This window comes from Oryctolagus cuniculus, chromosome 3 (genome assembly GCF_051225735.1).
Source record: "Oryctolagus cuniculus isolate XC-2025 breed Fujian yellow rabbit chromosome 3, ASM5122573v1, whole genome shotgun sequence".
Taxonomy (NCBI): Eukaryota; Metazoa; Chordata; class Mammalia; order Lagomorpha; family Leporidae; genus Oryctolagus; species Oryctolagus cuniculus.
In genome coordinates, this window is record NC_142869.1 from 69,118,869 (window position 1) to 69,138,201 (window position 19,333).

At 41.5% G+C, this 19,333-nt stretch overlaps 1 protein-coding gene across 8 annotated transcripts in view; it reads right to left on the bottom strand.

Annotated features, from left to right (window-relative positions):
- HAT1 (histone acetyltransferase 1) overlaps positions 1 to 19,333 on the bottom strand; it is an 81,950-nt gene that overhangs the window by 54,883 nt on the left and 7,734 nt on the right. For 3 of the 8 annotated variants that reach the window (XM_089328156.1, XM_089328151.1, XM_089328153.1), the window contains exons 3-4: positions 12,155 to 12,331; positions 10,207 to 10,282 (exon numbers count right to left, since the gene is read on the bottom strand). The exons of 2 other annotated variants lie outside the window; for them this stretch is intronic. Coding sequence is in view for 1 of the 6 variants with exons in the window: in XM_002712286.6 (XP_002712332.5) it covers positions 10,207 to 10,282 (76 nt within the window). In the remaining 5 variants the exon portion in view is untranslated. The remainder of the gene's footprint in view (positions 1 to 10,206; positions 10,283 to 12,154; positions 12,332 to 19,333) is intronic. 3 more of the 8 variants (XM_089328155.1, XM_002712286.6, XM_089328157.1) reach the window with 1 other exon arrangement.

A 19,333-nucleotide genomic window follows, 5' to 3' on the forward strand; every position in this document is an offset into this window, starting at 1 on the left:
GAATAAACATTTTTCTCAACAGTGCATGAAACTTTCTCATAGGATAGACCACAGACTAGGACATAAGCAAGTCTCAGCAAATTCAAAAAAGTTGAAATCACACCATGAATCTTCTCAGACCACAATGGAATGAAACTGGAAATCAACAACTCAAGAATCTAACAGTACTGTGGTGTACTGGATAAAGCTGCTGCCTACAGTGCCAGCATCCCATATGGGCGCTGGTTCCAGTCCTGGCTGCTCCACTTCCGATCCAGCTCTTGGCTATGCCCTGGGAAAGCAGAAGATGGCCCACGTACAGGAAGAAGCTGCTGGCTCCTGGTTTCAGACAGGTTCAGCTCCGGCCCATGTGGCCATTTGGGGAGTGAACCAGCAGATGGAAGATCTCTCTATTCTCTCTCTCTGTAGCTCTGCCTTTCAAATAAATTAATAAATCTTAAAAAACAACTCTAAAACATGTAAACATGGAGACTGAACAACATGCTCCTGAATGAACAGTGGATCATTAAAGAAAGCAAAAGAGACACCAAAATATTTCTGGAAATGAATGAAGATTACAATACAACATATCAAACTTTATGGGATACAGCAAAAGCAGTGTTAAAGAGGAAAGTTTATAACAGTAGGTACATGCAACAAGAAATTGGAAAGGCACCAAAGAAATTTGCTATCAATGCATATCAATGACCTAGAGAAACAACAGGAAATCAAACCCAAAACTAGTAGAAGAAAAGAAACAATTAACATTTGGGGCCAGTGCTGTGGCGCAGTGGGTTAATGCCCTGGCCTGAAACGCCAACATCCCATATGGACTGCAGTTCAAGACCCGGCTGCTCTACTTCCAATCCAGCTCTCTGCTATGGCCTGGGAAAGCAGCAGAAGATGGCCCAACTCCTTGGGCCCTGCACCCACATGGGAGACCCAGAAGAAGCTCCTGGCTCCTGGCTTCAGATCAGTGCATCTCCAACCATTGCGTTCAATTGGGGAGTGAACCAGCGGATGGAAGACCCCTTTTTCTCTCTCTCTGCCTCTCCTCTCTCTGTGTAACTCTGCCTTTCAAATAAATTAATATCTTAAAAAAAGAAATAATTAACATTAGAGAATAAACAAAATTGAAGCAAAAATAAAACACAAAAGATCAGTGAAATGAAAAGTTGGTTTTTAGCCGGCGCCGCGGCTCACTAGGCTAATCCTCCACCTTGAGGCGCCAGCACACCGGGTTCTAGTTAGTCCCGGTCAGGGCGCCAGATTCTGTCCCGGTTGCCCCTCTTCCAGGCCAGCTCTCTGCTGTGGCCAGGGAGTGCAGTGGAGGATGGCCCAGGTACTTGGGCCCTGCACCCCATAGGAGACCAGGATAAGTACCTGGCTCCTGCCATCGGATCAGCAGTGCGCCGGCTGCAGCGCGCCAGCAGCAGTGACCATTGGAGGGTGAACCAACGGCAAAGGAAGACCTTTCTCTCTCTCACTGTCCACTCTGCCTGTCAAAAAAAAAAAAAAAAAAAAAAAAAAAGTTGGTTTTTAAAAAAAATAAACAACACTGACACACCACTGGCCCAACCAACCTGGGGAAAAAAAAAAAAAAAGAAGAGAGAGAACAGCCAAATCAAGAAAATTAGAGATTTAAAAAGGAAATGTAAACAGACACCACAAAAATGAAAAGAATCATCATAAATTACTACAAAGAGCTGTATGCCAACTAATAGGGAAACCTAGAAGAAATGGATAGATTCTGGGACACATACAACCTACCTAAATTGAGCCATGAAGACACTGAAAACCTAAACAGACCAATAACCAAAAAGGAAATTGAATCAGTAATAAAGACCATTCCATCAAAGAGAAGCCCAGGACTAGATGACTTCACTGCTGAATTCCATCAGACATTTAAAGAACTAATCCAATTTTTCTCAAGCTATTCAAAGTAACTGAAAGGGAGAGAATCTTCCCAAACTCCTTCTATGACTCCAGAATCACCTTAATTCCTAAGCCTGAAAAAGATGTAACAGAGAAAGTACCACAGGTCAATTTCCCTGATGAACACAGATGTAAAAATCCTCAACAAAATACTAACCAATTGAGTCCAACAACACATCAGAAAGATCATTCACCCAGACCAAGTGAGATTTCTCCCTGGTGTGCAGGGATGATTCAACATTCACAAATCAATCAACATGACACATCACATTAAAAACTGAAGAACAAAAACCATACGATTAGCTCAATATAGAGAAAGTATCTGATAAAATACAACAGCCTTTCATGATGAAAACTTTAAGCAAATTGGGTATAGAAGGAACATGTCTCAACACAATCAAGGCAATATATCACAAACCCACAGCCAGCATCCTATTGAACAGAGAAAAGTTGGAAGCATTCCCACTGAGATCTGGAACAAGACAAGGATGCCCACTCTCACCAGTGCTGTTCAATACAGTCCTGGAGGCTGGCGCCACGGCTCACTAGGCTAATCCTCCGCCTGCGGCACTGGCTCTCCGGGTTCTAGTCCCGGTTGGGGTGCTGGATTCGCCCCCACTGCTCCTTTTCCAGTCCAGCTCTCTGCTGTGGCCCAGGAAGGCAGTGGAGGATGGCCCACTGCACAGGAGGAAGCACCTGGCTCCTGGCTTTGGATCAGCACAGTGCCCCCGCCGTAGTGGCCATTTGGGGGATGAACCAACGGAAGGAAGGCCTTTCTCTTTGTCTCTCTCACTGTCTAATTCTGCCTGTTTAAAAAAAAAAAAAATACAGTCCTGGATGTTTGAGCCAACGCCATTAGGTAAGAAAAAGAAATCAAAGGGATACAAATTGGGAATGAGGAAGTTAAACCAACCCTATTTACAAATGACATGATCCTTGATATAGGGGATCCAAAAGACTCCATTTAGAGTCTATTGGAACTCATAGAAGAGTTTAGTGAAGTGGCAGGATATAAAATCAACACACAAAACTCAATACCTTTTGCAAACATAGACAATGCTACAGATGAGAAACAACTTCTAAGATCAATCCCATTCACAATAGCTACAAAAAATATCAAATACTTTGGATTACATTTAACCAAGGATTTCAAAGATCTCTAAGATGAGAATTACGAAACATTAAAAAAAGAAAAAGAAAACACACACCAAAAAAATGAAAAAATCTTCCATGTTCATGAAATGGAAGAAACTATATCATCAAAATGTTCATACTACTAAAAGCAATTTACAGATTCAATGTCATACCAATCAAAATCCAAGAAAATTCTTCTCAGATACAGAAAAAACAATGCTGAAATTCATATGGAAACCCCAAAGAGCTAAAGTAACCTTATTCAACAAAAACTAGGCCAAGACATCACAATACCAGATTTTAAGACATACTACAGGGCAGTTATAATCAAAACAGCCTAGTATTGGTACAAAACAGATGGACAGACCAATGGAACAGAATAGAAACACCAGAAATCAATCCAAGCATATATAATCAACTTGTATTTGACAAAGAAGCTAAAATTAATCCCTGGAGCAGGAACAAGGACACTATCTTCAACAAATGGTATGAGGAAAATTGGATCTCCACATGCAGTAGAAATAAGATCCCTACCTTATACCTTACACAAAAATCCACTCAAAATGGATTAAAGTACTAAATCTATGACCCAATACCATCAAATTATTAAACAACATTGGGGAAGCCCTGCAAGACATTGCACAGGGAGAGAGTTCTTTCTTGGAAAAGACCCTAAAGGCATAGGCAATATAACCCAAAATTGACAAACGGAATTATATCATATTGAGAAGCTTCTGCTCTGCAAAAGAAGGGCTCAGCAAAGTGAAGAGGCAACTGACAGAATGGGAGAAATCATTTGCAAGCTATGCAACTGATAAAGGATTTACAACTAGGATATATAAAGAGCACAAGAAACTCAACAACAAAACAAACAACCCAGGTAAGAAACGGGCAAAGGACTTAAACAGGCATTTTTCAAAAGAGGAAACCCAAAAGGCAATAGAAAAAATGCTCAGGATCACTAGCCATCAGGGAAATATCAATCAAAACCACAATTTGGTTTTACCTAACCCCCATTAGACTGGCTTGCTTTCTTTCTTTTTTTTTTTTTTTTTTTTTTTTTTTGACAGGCAGAGTGGACAGTGAGAGAGAGAGACAGAGAGAAAGGTCTTCCTTTTGCCGTTGGTTCACCCTCCAATGGCTGCCGCGGCCGGCGCGCTGCTGATCCGATGGCAGGAGCCAGGTACTTCTCCTGGTCTCCCATGGGGTGCGGGGCCCAAGCACTTGGGCCATCCTCCACTGCACTCCCGGGCCACAGCAGAGAGCCAGCCTGGAAGAGGGGCAACCGGGACAGAATCTGGCGCCCTGACCGGGACTAGAACCCAGTGTGCCGGCGCCACAGGGCGGAGGATTAGCCTAGTGAGCCGCGGCGCCAGCTAGACTGGCTTTCATATAGAAATCAACAAACAACAGAAGCTGGGAAGGATGTGGAGAAAAAGGCATCCTAACCAACTGTTGGTAGGCATGTATACTAGCACAGCCACTGCAGAAGACAATACGGAGATAACTCAGAAATCTGAATATAGATCTACCATATGACCCAGCCATCCGATTTTGGGAATTTACCCAAGGGAAATGAAATCAGCATATGAAAGAGTTATCTGTACCCCCATGTTTACTACAGCTCAATTCACAATAGCTAAGATGTGGAATCAACCCAAATGCCAGTCAACTGAAGACTGGATAAACAAATTATGGGATCTATACACCATGGAATAGCACACAGTGGTTAGAAAAAGAATGAAATCCTGTTATTTGCAACAAAATGGATGAATCTGGAAAACATCATAGTGAAATAAGCCAATCTCAAAAGGACAAATACTGTATGTTCTCCTTGATCTGTGATAATTAAGAGAGTACCTAAAAGGTAATCTATATAAGTGAAATTAACACTTCAAGATGAAATGACTTTGAATAGCCAGCCCTTTGACTAATGATGAACAGTTTTTTTTCCCCATAGAATTTGTTGAACTCTTTACTTAGTATAGAGTTAAACATATGTGTATAAAGTCAACTGAAAATAGATCTCAGTAAAAAATAAGAGTGGGAATAAGAGAGGGAGAAGGAAGAGGTGTTAAGAGTATGGGTGGGGGGTGGGCATGGTGGGAAGAATCATCAAGTTCCTAAAGTTGTAATTAGGAAGTATATGAAGTTTGTAACTGTAAAACTATACCATTCTGCATATATTACTTCTAAGGGTACAGTTTTAAAACTTGCCATGGGGCCCCAAATCCTCTTAAGCTAGGTGATAAAAATACCATCTTAAGTGTTAAAGTGATCATATGGATAGGATTAAGGATCTGGTAATAACAGAATTCAAAGGAGTGAATGCTCCAACATGGGAGGCAGTCTGCTAACAGACTCATAGAATGACAATCGCTTTAAATAGCACTCTGACCTCAGAATCAACGTTTAAGGCATTCTAGTCTGGCTGAAAAGCGCATGAGAGCGTTTTAGACAAGGAAAGCCAAGACACTAAGGCAAAAATGTCCTATATGAAGGATCTCTGTGGGTAAGACCCCAGTGGAAACAAGCGGTCATCAAAGTAGGTATTTTTTTTTTTTCTGAGGGGAGGAGAGAACTTTCACTTTGCTTATGGACTTGTCTAAATAATAACAGAGTTTGTAAAGTCAAAAGGTTTCCACAGCCTAGGCAGCTCATGTTAAGAGCCACAGATGATCACTGATGTCATACTAAGAGTGTTAATTGTTAAATTAACAAGAGTCGGGGCTGGTGCTGTTGGTTAGCAGATAAACCCGTTGCCTGCAGTGCCAGCATCCCATATGTGCACCAACTCGAATCCCGGCTGCTCCACTTCCCATCCAGCTCTCTGGTATGGCCTGGGAAAGCAGTAGCAGATGGCCCAAGTCCTTCCTGTGTGGGAAGACTTGGAGGAAGCTACTGGCCCCTGGCTTTGGATCAGCACAGCTCTGACCACTCTAGTCAACTGGGGAGTGAACCAGTGGATGGAAGACCTCTCCCTCTGTCTCTGCCTCTCTGTACACCTCTGCCTTTCAAATAAATAAATCTTTTTTTTTTTTTTTTGACAGGCAGAGTGAACAGTGAAAGAAAGAGACAGAGAGAAAGATCTTCTTTTTCCATTGGTTCACCCCCCAAAGGCCGCTGCAGCCGGCGCACCACGCTGATCTGAAGCCAGGAGCCAGGTGCTTCTCCTGGTCTCCCATGCGGGTGCAGGGCCCAAGCACTTGGGCCATCCTCCACTGCACTCCTGGGCCACTGCAGAGAGCTGGATTGGAAGAGGCGCAACCGGGACAGAATCCAGCACCCCAACCAGGACTAGAACCCGGTGTGCCAGCACCGCAGGCAGAAGATTAGCCTATTGAGCCGTGGCGCCGGCCAAATAAATAAATCTTTAAAAAAATATTAGCGGCCGGCGCCAAGGCTCAATAGGCTAATCCTTCGCCTGCGGCGCCAGCACACCGGGTTCTAGTCCTGGTCGGGGCGCCAGATTCTGTCCCGGTTGCCCCTCTTCCAGACCAGCTCTCTGCTATTGCCCGGGAGTGTAGTGGAGGATGACCCAAGCCCTTGGGCCCTGCACCCCATGGGAGACCAGGAGAAGCACCTGGCTCCTGGCTTCAGATCAGCGCGATGCGCTGGCTGCAGTGCGCCAGCCGCGGCGGCCATTGGAGGGTGAACCAATGGCAAAAAGGAAGACCTTTCTCTCTGTCTCTCTCTCACTGTCCACTCTGCCTGTCAAAAAAAAAAATATATATATATATACACTCTGCCTGTCAAAAAAAAAAAAAATATATATATATAAACAAGAGTCACAGTGCACTAACTTCCCATGTAAGACCTCTATCCTCAAAGAGTTGTAGCATAACTATGTCTAAATACTCCCAAAGATGTATTATTCTTGGGTGCTTCATTAAACTTAATTAAGTTTCTAAAAAAAAAAAAAAAGTGAAATTAACTTCAAGATGCAATGACTTTTGAACAGCTCTTGTATCAGACTGTTGAGGAATAGAGTTATTTTGTTTGGGTTTTTTTTTTGGTTTTCTCATGCAAATTGTTGAATTCTAGCTAGTATAGAGTTGGTCTTCTATGTATAAAGTTAATCAAAATGGATCTTAGTGGAGAATGGGACTGGGAATGGGAGAGAGAGGTGGAGGAGGGGTGGGCTGGTGGGTGGGAGGGTGGGTATGATGGGAAGAATTACTATATTCCTAAAGTTGTACTTATGAAATGCATTAAGTCTGTATTCCTTAAATAAAATAAATGATACAATAGACTAGGGGTTTCTATAGGAGCAGGGATCAGGGAGAAAAAGATTATAGAAGGATTTAAAATTTTTTAGATTTAAGAAACATGTTGACTACAATAAGGACCTTACTTTATCTGGATTAAAAAAAAACTAGAAAATGTAAATCTAAACATGACTACATATTTGATTATAGACATTAAATACTTAATAATTTTGTGGGTATGATAATGGCATGGTTATGTTTTACAAATAATCCTTACCTGAAACTTACACTGAATTATTTTGGGGTGAAAAATCATGCTATCTACAGCAGAAGATGGCTCAAGTACTTGGGCCATTGCCACCCGCGTGGGAGACTCAGATGGAGTTCCTGGCTCCTGGCTTTGGCCTGCCCCAGCCCCAGCCCATTGCAGCCATTTGGAGAGTGAACCAGTGGCTGGGAGATATCTCTCTGTGTCATTATGCATTTCAAATAAAAAAAAATTATTAAAAAATACATCTTGCTTTTCTTCTCACTTTCCATAAAAAAAAATAAAAGAGGGATAGAATTCTTGAGTCTCCTCTAAGGGGAAGAACAGATGTACTTACTACCTTAAAGTAGAATGCCAATTAATAAATGTAGAAGGTATAATAGTCAGAAAATCACCATTTTATGATTATCTTTAGAAAAAAACTGATTCAGACAAAAATCAATAATGGGTACTAACACTACTGACTGAAAGTTTGATGGGAAATGGTATCATTCAGTCTCAAAGAACCTCCCCACAGCTTAGTTATAAATTGCAAAGAGAAAAATGTTAACATTATAGTAGAAAAGCCTGCAAGACTACTCAAAACTAAGTAATCTAAGTTAACATAATAAACAAGGTGACAAACTGGTGACAGGGACTTCTTAATGTGATACAGGGAGGACACAGAAGTGCTAACTCCTATAGTGCTATCACAAAAATACGCATTATCTAGGGCCAGCGCTATGGCACAGAGGGTTAAAGCCCAGGCCTGCAACACTGCATCCCATATGGGTACTGGTTTGAGTCCCAGCTGTTCCACTTCTGATCCAGCTCCTTACTAACGCGCCTAGGAAAGCAGCTGAGGATGGGCCAAGTCCTTGAGCACCTGCACCCATGTGAGAGACTCAGAAGAAGTTCCTGACTACTAGCTTCGGATCAGCTCAGCTTCAGTCGTTGTGGCCATTTGGGGAGTGAACCAGTGGATGGAATACCTCTCTTTCTCTGTCTCTCTGTAACTCTGTCTTTCAAATAAATAAAATAATAAATCTTGAAAAAATAAAAACTAAAAAAAAAAAAATGTATTATCTGAACCTAATCACAAAGAAGCTAATCAAACCAATCTGAAATAAGCCTTCTACAAAATGAATCTATACTCAACTGGAACTCTGACATGGGATGCAGTAGTGGCAATCCATAACACTAACCCCCAGTAGTAAATTTCTTGAGTTTGATCATTCTACCATGTTATTTTTTTGCTGTTGTTTTTAGAAGACACATAATGAAGGATTTAGGAGTAATGGATCAAGATCTATTCGCAATCTAACTCTCAAATGGTTTGACATTGTATTTGTAATAGAAGAGAGAATGACTAAAACAATGGTGATTAAATGTTAACTGGAAAATTCAGGCAAAGAATATAGAGTTCTTTATACAAGTAACTTTTTGAAAATAAGACATTTTTTGGAAAATTAAACAACTTAAGAAAATGGGAATGTAATGTTCTAACAATATAGTGAAGGTACAGGAAATCAAAGAACCATGCTCAATTTCCTAGGACACAGCTTATTTTATACATATGTAAAAGATATATATATATGAGAGAGATATGTAAAGATTTATTTATTTATTTATTAAAATGCAGATTACAGAGAGGTAGAGAGAGATCTTTTCCATCTGCTGGTTCATTCCTCTAAATGGCTGCAACAGCTGGTGCTGGGCTGACCCAAAGCCAGGAGCCAGGAGCTTCTTTTGGGGTACAGGGGCCCAAGCACTTGGGACAACTTCTGTTGCTTTCCCAGGTGCATTAGCAGGGAGATGGATCGGAAGTGGAGCAGCCAGGACTCAAACCAGCACCCATATGGGATGCTGGTACTGCAAAACGTGATTTTACCCATTATGCCACAGCGATAGCATGACATAGCTTATTTAATCACAAAATAATAACTTTCGTTTCAAATTTTAAGGGAGTATATGATGTACTAAAAGTAAGATAGCAAACAGTGTAAAACAAGGCAGTTGTTATGAGTATGAGCTCTACAGTCAGATTGTCTGTCCAAACTCTAGTCATTCATATGTCCTTCGGCAATTACCCAATTCCACCAACATACAAAGCAGCAAATAATAATACTATTGTTAATACTATGGCAAGAATTAAATGATATAACGCATTTATGGCACCAAATGGGAGTTTTCCAGAGACTAGCATCTTAATGTAAAAAAAAAATACTAATAATACTAATAATACTGAGTATTATGGCACAGCAAGTTAAGCAGCCACTTGGGATGCCTGTATCCCATATCAGAGTGCCTAGGACTGAGTCACACCTCTACTTCCAATCCAGATCCCTGCCAATGCACCCCAAGAGGCAGCAGATTATGATTTAAGTACTCAGGTCCCTGTCACTCATGTATGAGTCATAAATGAAATTCCAGGCTTTGGCCTGGCCCAGTCCCGGCTATTGCAACTGAGGAGTAAATCAGTGGATGGAAAGACATCTATCTTCCCCTCCCCATCACTTTGCCTTTCAAGTAAATATATAAAATCTTTTTAAAAAATACCATTCTAATATACATTTTAAGATAAACCACATGAAAATTACTAGTTTAAAAAGAAATCTGATTTATAAATCTTAAAGAAAAAAATCAAAGGTTATTTTTAAGGAGGCCATATCAATTTGGCAAACATTTTACTTAGTTACTTACTCATCCCCAAAAAGCTGATGGGTATATTCAGGAAAGAAAGTTCTAATGTCATTCTCAAGATCTTCAGGAAAACGAACTGTTTAAAAGAATAAAAAATACAAAGATATTAAAAGTGACAGGTTTTTCCATTTTAAGAATTTTACTATCACTGATATACAGCCAAAAATTTTCTTACTTACTAAGATGCTACTTCTCTATTGTGTGACTTATACTTGATTCTTGTGAGATTAGTAAAAATTTAAATATTTACTCTGAATGCTTGTTTCTAAACTCTAATAAGAATTAGAAGCATAGGTATGACAGAGGTACCTGATTTCATCTTTAATTTTCTATATATTTATATATATAACAGAGTAAAAAGAAAAACAAAAATAAAAACAAGACATTGTAAGAAAAGCCACAACATCTAGGAAATGAAACCAGAATGCTAAAAGAAACATTCTGAGAACAAGAATAATTTCAGTTTGATGAAGCCCATAACATTGCACCTTTCTTTTTGGCTGCTAGATGACATTTATGTTGCTAACAGTTCTTTTGCTATTAAAAATAATGTTCCTTGAGGCGGGCACTTGGCTTAGTAGTTAAGATGCCCATGTCCTATCCTACAATACCCTTGTTCAATTCCTGGCTCCAGCTTCTGACTCCAGTTCTTTGCTAATGCAGACCCTTGGAGGCAGGGGTGATGGCACAAGTAGTTGGGTCCCTGCCATCCATGCAGGAGACCTGAGTTACATTCCTGAGTCCCAGCTTTGCCCTCAGCCTAGCTCTGGTCACTGTGAGCATTTGGAGAGTGAACCAGCAAATGGTATTTCTCTCTGTCCATCTGTGTCCATCTATCTGCCTCTCAAATAATAAATTTTAAAATAATGTTTCAATGACATACATGTGTGTGTGTTTGTGTCTGTGTGCACAGAGCTGGACCTTTATAAGTATATACATAGTGGAAACACATGGAAATAAAGAAATAAGAGTGGCAAAATACTTTTATAAATACTGCCTAAATACCCTCTAAAAATATACCCACCAGCAGCTACAGAAACTCCTTTGTCTCCTATATCCATTTTTTTTGTTTCTTTGTTTTTTGACAGGCAGAGTTAGACAGTGAGAGAGAGAGACAGAGAGAAAGGTCTTCCTTTTTCCGTTGGTTCACCCCCCAAATGGCAACTACAGCTGGCGCACTGCACCAATCTGAAGCCAGGAGCCAGGTGCTTCCTTCTGGTCTCCCATGCGGGTGCAGGGCCCAAGCACTTGGGCCATCCTCCACTGCCTTCCTGGGCCACAGCAGAGAGCTAGACTGGAAGAGGAGCAACCAGGACAGAATCCAGCACCCCAACCGGGACTAGAACCCGGGGTGCCAGTGCCGCAGGTGGAGGATTAGCCAAGTGAGCCATGGTGCCAGCCATGCCTCCTATATTCTTAAGAATACTCCATACCCAAAGATATCATCAATTTTAATTCTTGCTAATCCAAGATGAAGTTTGGTAACCTTCTATTAATTTTATTCATATTTGCTGTGAATACTGATGCTACTGGAAAGAGTTTATAGTATGAAGAGAAACTTAAAAACCCTGAAGTAACTGATGAATGAAAAGGTAAGTTGTAGATGCAAAATTTCTAATACTGTCCTCATAGAAGCTATTCACTAAGTGCAGAATACTAACTTAGTACACACTAATACATAGTAATACTAACTTCCCTACAGTGAAGATGTAGGGATGTGGCAGTCACCACCTTGACAAGTAATCTAACTTTACATCACACGTGGAATATACCAACATTATATGCCTCTTGATTCAAAGTAATATGAAGTATATGGCATCGCCTATAACATTTCCTCATCAAAAGGCTTGCTCTAAATTAATGAATGTTCTACTTTCCAATTTACAGGAAATACAGAACACAGAGGAACAAGTTAAGTAACACCAAAAATGGAAACAGACAAACTCACAATGTTGATTTATCTAACAATTCTGTGTAATAAGTTTGGTCTTCCAAATAAATCAGTGAGAGTAGGGACATTTGGCACAGTCGTTAAGATGCCACTTGGAACATTCACATTCCATGTCAGAATGCCTGGATTCAAGTCCCACCTCCATTTCCAACTCAGCTTTCTACAATGTGAACCCTGAAAAGCAGAAGGAGATAGTCAAGTGGTTGGGTCCCTGATACCCTCGTGGGTAACCCAGACTGAGCTTCTGGTTCTTGGCTCCAACCTAGTCCAGATCTACTGGGAAGTAAACCAGTAGATCAGAGATCTCTGTCTCTTTTTCTTTCACTGCCTTTCAAACAAATAATTATAATAAATAAATGGCTTGGGGGAAAGAAGAAAAAATTACACATATGCAGAGGCATTGTTCTGGATTAAAATTAATTAAAGAAACATGAGATTTCTCTCTCTGTCTCTCCCTCTCCTCTAACTCTGCCTTTTGGATAAATAAAATCTTTTTTGTTGTTGTTTTTTAATATTTCTTTATTTGAAACAGTTACAGAAAGAGAAATTTTCCATTTGCCAGTTTATTCCCCAAATGGCTACAATGACTTTGGCTGGGACAAAGTGAAATCAGGAGACTTCTTCCAAGTCTCCCACACAGGTGCAGAAGATGGGCCATCTTCTACCGTTTTTCCAGGCCACCACAGAGAGCTGGATCAGAAGTGGAGCAGCCAGGACTCGAACCAGCACCATGTGGGATGCTGGCACTGCAAGTGGGGGCTTTACCTGCTACACCACAGCGCCAGCCCCAAAATAAGTCCTTAAAAAAAAACAAAAAAATACATCTGAATGTAGTAATGTAGTATGTGATCTGCAATTAGACCTTAGTTTAAATTATTTTTTTTAAGTTTTAAAGATTTATTTATTTATTTGAAAGGCAGAACAACAGACAGGAAAAGACAAGAGATCTTCTATCTGCTGGTTTACTCTCCAAATGACTACAACAGCCAGGGCTAGGCCAGGCAGAAGTCAGGAGCCAGGGACTCCATCCTGGTCTCCCACATGAATAGGAAAGGGCCAAGTATTTGGTCCAACTTCTGTCTGTCATCATGAGAGAAAAACAGGCTCGGGACCTGGACTACTAAATGGCAACTTATTGCTATACAGAACACAGAACTGACAATCTTCCTTTTGAATCTACATCCTGTTACTTCCACTCCTATATATAGTTCCTGTACTTCCTAGTTCTCAGAATCACTTCTTATTTCTGTAGATTTTAGAGACAAAATGCATAATAGCAGACATAGTCTATACATTTTATGAGCCAAAAGCAAAATTAAGAAATCACCAAGGCACATTAATCAATATTTCAAAGTTTAATACTTAAGGATTTAACATATGTACAACCTAGTGACAGGTGCTCATAATGTAAATATGAATGCTCAGAATCACAGATGGTCCCATTTATCCTTCAAGCTAACTGTAATTAAAATCTTATTTTGTTTTGGCCAATACATATTTTCTTGATCGTACTAAATTGAAAAATAATTTTAATTTTTTGAATGTTTTCATTTTTATGTATTTTTAGCTACTTGAAAGGCAGAGCTGAGAGTCAATCAGAGACAGAGAGATAAGAGAGATCATCCATCCACTAGTTCACTTCCCAAATGCCCACAACAGCCAGGATCGGGCCAAACTGAAGCCAGGAGCCAGGAACTCCACTCAGGTCTCCCATGCGGGTGGGTGTCCCAAGCAACTGGGCCATCATCTACTGCCTTTCAGGATGCATTATTAGCAAGAAGCCAGATCAAAAGCAGAGTAGCTAGAACTTGAACCTGCACTCTGATACATGACATGGGTGTCCCAAGTGGCAGCATAACCTGCTGTACCACAATGGGCACTCCAATTATATTAAAACACAGGAGTGGCCAAAGTGTGCTGGCAACATTTAGATCAGCACCACCAGCTTGTAACATTATAAGATGTTAGAGATACCATAATTAATTCCATCACTCTCTATTCCCATTAACTCCCAAGTTCATAAACTATCTCTTATTACTAGAATTCTCATTCCCACACAGTCATATAAAGCTACTTATCTAATGCTATTTTAAGCACTACACCAATTCACTGTGATCACCGTTAAACTTACTAGTCAATCATCATCAAAATTCTCCACCTGTCTAACCTCTTTCCTGAATGCTGTCCTCTACCTTCTTGCTCTAACAGTTTACTGGCATACCTGGCTCTCCCTAAGGACACTATTTTTCTGAAAGCTTCTCAAGCAGAGACTCCTTTCTCTCCCATACTTTCATACTGCTAGTACAAGGCATCCTCCTTACTCCTCATTGCTAGATTCAGACCAATATCCTTCCAAACTCTAAGAAAAATTAGCATGGCTTTAAAGTTCATGTTTCATATCCCTCCCTCTTGCTGTGAGGAATTCAACTCCTGGCTCACTGTCACTCTTCCCAACATTACATCTAACTTAAATCTTGGAAACTTCAAGATTAATGAAAGTTCATCTTCCTATCCAGCCTCTCAGTTCCTTGATTCCTCCTCCAAGAATGCTATCTTTACTCTATCTTAGCCACTTAGTCCCATGACATGCTTTAAGCCCCTCTCATTATCGACAACCATACCTTCTTTTTAAAAAAGATTTTATTTGCAACCATATCCTCTTAATCTGTATTTCAAACACTGTACAAACTTAGCATCACCTCTTAACTTCCTAATTCACTTCCTGATACCCCACTTCTAACAAATTCTTCAACCCTTTATATGACTTAACAAAAAACTGATTTGAATACAGTTTCACCATTCCACTCTAACTTCATTCATAGCCTTACTTTCTGCCCTTTTCAACGTAGGATTCAATAGCTCATCAATAGTCTCACTCCCTCATAAACATCTTCAGCTCCTCTGCCATAAATTTTGTCATAGCAGCCTGGAAAACCCCAATCCTAGTTAAAACTGCTCATATGCCCACTTTTTGCTGCACCCTTGCATCTAGATGTGGGTGATTTCACTTTACACTCATAAATACTAAACTGAGGTGGAACCTTAGTGCTACCTGACAATCACAGTGTCCAGTCGCCCAGATGACTATTTCTTCAAACCTCTAACAGCTTCTACAATCATACTCTCTCCAGGTGATCTTGCTTCTTGTCTCACTTAGGGCACAGGAACATTCGAAAAAAAACCTACTCAGACTGCCACTCCTCCATCCTCTTTACTGCACCCATTCTCATATATTCTCCCCTTCCTCTTGTCATGGTAGAAATCCTCCAAGCTCCTAAGGTTAATTTCTCTACTGATGAGTAAGATCATTTCCCCTCTTATATCCTTAGGGTTATCACTCACACAAATATTCTCTTTTCTCTCCTGTATAATTCTCCCCTTCTCTGATAGATGATGGGTATCAGCATATAAACATGCTGTTGTTTCTCTTGTGTTTAAAAACTTATAACTGCTGTACAGACATTTGACACAATAGACTTCAAGATGAGGCAAGACGAGGTAAAGAAGGGACGGAGATAAAGAGCTGTTTTTATTACCAGAGATAAAGATGAAAAGTTCATAATGAGTAAACAGTCAATTCACCAAGAAGACACAAAATGTCTAAGTCTGCATGTATCTATTATCAGGGCTGCAAACACATAAAGCAAAAATAAGACATAAAACGGGGCTGACACTGTGGTGCAGCAGCTAAAGCAACCCCTCAGTGCTGGCATCTCATACGGCACTAATTTGAGCCCTACTTTAAATTCACCTACCTCCTAATGCACCTGGGAAAGTATTGGAAGATGGCCCAAGTGCTTGGACCACTGCTACCCATGTGGGAGACCCAGATGACGCTCCTGGCTCCCTTCTTCAGTCTGGCCCAGCCCTGGCCATTGTGGCCATCTGGGGAGTGAACCAGCAGATGGAATATCTCGCTGTCTGTCGCTGTTAACTCTGCCTTTCTAATTAATAAATAAATCTTTTAAAAAAACAGACTTAAATAGACAAATCCACAGTTACAACTGAAATTTTCAAAAGTCCTCTCTCAATTGTTCTGACAGAAAATCAGTAAGATAAAGACAAATAATAAGCTAATTGGGGCTGGCACTGTGGTGTAGTGGGTAATGCTGCTGCCTGCAGTGCCAGTACCCCATCTGGGTGCCAGCTGGAGTTCTGGCTGCTCTCCATTTGTAATCTAGCTCTGCTATGGCCTGGGAAAGCAGCAGAAGATGGCCCAAGTCCTTGGGGCCCTGTACCTGCATGGGAAACCTGGAAAAGGCTCCAGGCTCCTGGCTTCAGATTGGCCCAACTCTGGATATTGCAGCCATTTGGAGTGCAAACCAGCGGATTGAAGATTTCTCTCTCTGCCTCTGCCTCTCTGCTTTTCAAATAAATAAATAATTCTTTAAAAAAAAGAGCCAATTGGCATTTATACAACAATATATACTAGACTATAAAACAAATCTCAATAAATTTAAAAGAACTGATATAGCAAGAGTATGTTGTCTGACCTTGGTGGAATTAAGTTAGAAATCGGTAGTAAAATAGCTAGGAACGTCTCAAATATTTCGAAAGTAAGCGACATTTTTCTGTTTAATGCACACATCAAAGAAGAGAAGGAGCCAGCACTGTGATATAGCAGTCTAAGCTACTGAATCTAGCAACCTGTATGGGCACCAATTTGTATCCCAGCTGCTCCTTTTTCAATCCAGCTCTCTGCAATGGCCTGGGAAAGTAGTAAAGATGGGTGAAGTGTTTGGGCCCCTGCAACTGGGAGAAGCTCCTGATCGGCCCAGCTCCAGCTGTTGTGACCACTTGGGGAGTGAACCAGAGGATGGAAGATCTCTCTGTCTCTCCCTCTATCTGTAATTCTACCCCTCAAATAAATAAATAAATAATTTTAAATAGAGAAAATATTTGGAATTGAGCCATAATAACAGAATTAGAAGGATGTAGGGCCGGCGCCACGGCTCACTAGGCTAATCCTCCGCCTAGCAGGGCCGGCACACCGGGTTCTAGTCCCGGTCGGGGCGCCGGATTCTGTCCCGGTTGCCTCTCTTCCAGGCCAGCCCTCTGCTGTGGCCAGGGAGTGCAGTGGAGGATGGCCCAGGTGCTTGGGCCCTGCACCCCATGGGAGACCAGGAAAAGCACCTGGCTCCTGGCTCCTGCCATCGGATCAGCGCGGTGCGCCGGCCGCAGCGCGCTGGCCGCGGCGGCCATTGGAGGGTGAACCAACGGCAAAAGGAAGACCTTTCTCTCTGTCTGTCTCTCTCTCTCACTGTCCACTCTGCCTGTCAAAAAAAAAAAAAAAAAAAAAAGAAGGATGCAACTAGGCCGGCGCCGCGGCTCAACAGGCTAATCCTCCACCTAGCAGTGCCGGCACACCTGGTTCTAGTCCCAAACAGGACACCGGATCCTGTCCCGGTTGCCCCTCTTCCAGGCCAGCTCTCTGCTGTGGCCAGGGAGTGCAGTGGAGGATGACCCAAGTGCTTGGGCCCTACACCCCATGGGAGACCAGGAGAAGCACCTGGCTCCTGCCTTCGGATCAGCGCGGTGCACCGGCCACAGCGTGCCGGCCACAGCGGCCATTGGAGGGTGAACCAACAGCAAAGGAAGACCTTTCTCTCTGTCTGTCTCTCTCACTGTCCACTCTGCCTGTAAAAAAAAAAAAAAAAAAAATAGAAACAGAAGCCAGCTTGAATCGGTCCCCTATTGGCTAAATTAGGAACAATTTGAGCACCAAAAACTGATAGTAAAAGGTGATAAATCATTGAATAAAATAAATAATTAAAGGAATTGGAAGGTAGATGAAAAATTGTTAGGGTACAATGAGATCTGTGATATCCCTATCAAAGTCATATAACCTAAAATAAACCATAACTAAACATCAGACAAATTGAAATTGAGGAATATTCTACAAAATAACTGGCTTGAACTCCGAAAAAGTATCAAGGTCATTAAAGTCAAGAACAGACTGCTAACCTTTCCAATCTCAAGAACACAAGAGAAACACGGTAACTAAACACAAGCCTTGATTCTAACCTGGAAGTAACCAAGGGCTAGAAAGTGAGACAAATGGGAAGTTACTGACTAATGGGTACAAGAATTTCTATTTGGGCTGATGAGAAAAAAGTTGGAAATAGTGGCGACAACTCCACACTGGGAATGAATGTCATCTAACTGTACATTTTTAAATGGGTAAAAAGTGGGCAGACATGTGCCGCAGCAGTTAACACAGTGTTTGGGATGCTCACATTCAAAATTGGAGCCCCTGGGCTTGAGTTCTAGCTCTGTCTTCAATTACAGTTTCCTGCTCATGCATATGTTGGGAGGCAGCAGCTAATGGCTCAAGTACCTGGGTCAATACCACCTACATTGAGTTCTGGGTTCCTAGCTTCAGCCTGGCCCAGTCCTGGGTAACCACAAACTTTTGGGAAGTGAACCAGCAGATGAAGTTCTTTCTCTGTTTCCCTGCCTTTCAAACTAAAAATAATGTATTTTTAATTTTAAAAAAATCCTCAGAGTCAGCACTACAGCATAGTGGGTAAAACCACAATGCTGGCATCCCAGTGTCCTGGCTGCTCACTTCCAATCCAGCTCCCTGGTTGGCCTGGGAAAAGCAGCAGAAGATGGCCCAAGTGTTTGGGCCCTGCCACCCATGTGGAAGAACCAGATGAAGTTCCTGGCTTCAGCCTATTCCAGCCATCTGGGGAGTGAACCGGCAGATGGAAGAACTCTCCTCCTCTCTCAGTAACTCTGACTTTCAAATAAATAAAAAAAACTTCTAGAAAAAAATTCATCTGGTTAAAAACTTTTAACTTTTACAACAAAATCACCACAGTCAAAAGACATTTTTTCTTAAAATATAAAGGGTCCATGAAGTTTTTATTTTTTAAGATTCATTTTATTTATTTGAAAGGCAGTTAAGGGGCCGGCACTGTGGCGCAGCAGGTAAAACTGCCGCCTACAATGCCAGCATCCCATATGGGCACCAGTTCGAGTCCCAGCTGCTCCACTTCCGATCTAGCTCTCTGCTATGGCCTGGGAAATCAGTAAAAGACGGCCTAACTCCTTGGGCCCCTGCACCCGCATGGGAGACCCAGAAGAAGCTCCTGGATCCTGGCTTCGGATCAGCGCAGCTCTGGCCGTTGCAGTCATTCAGGGAGTGAACCAGCAGATAGAAGAGCTTGCTCT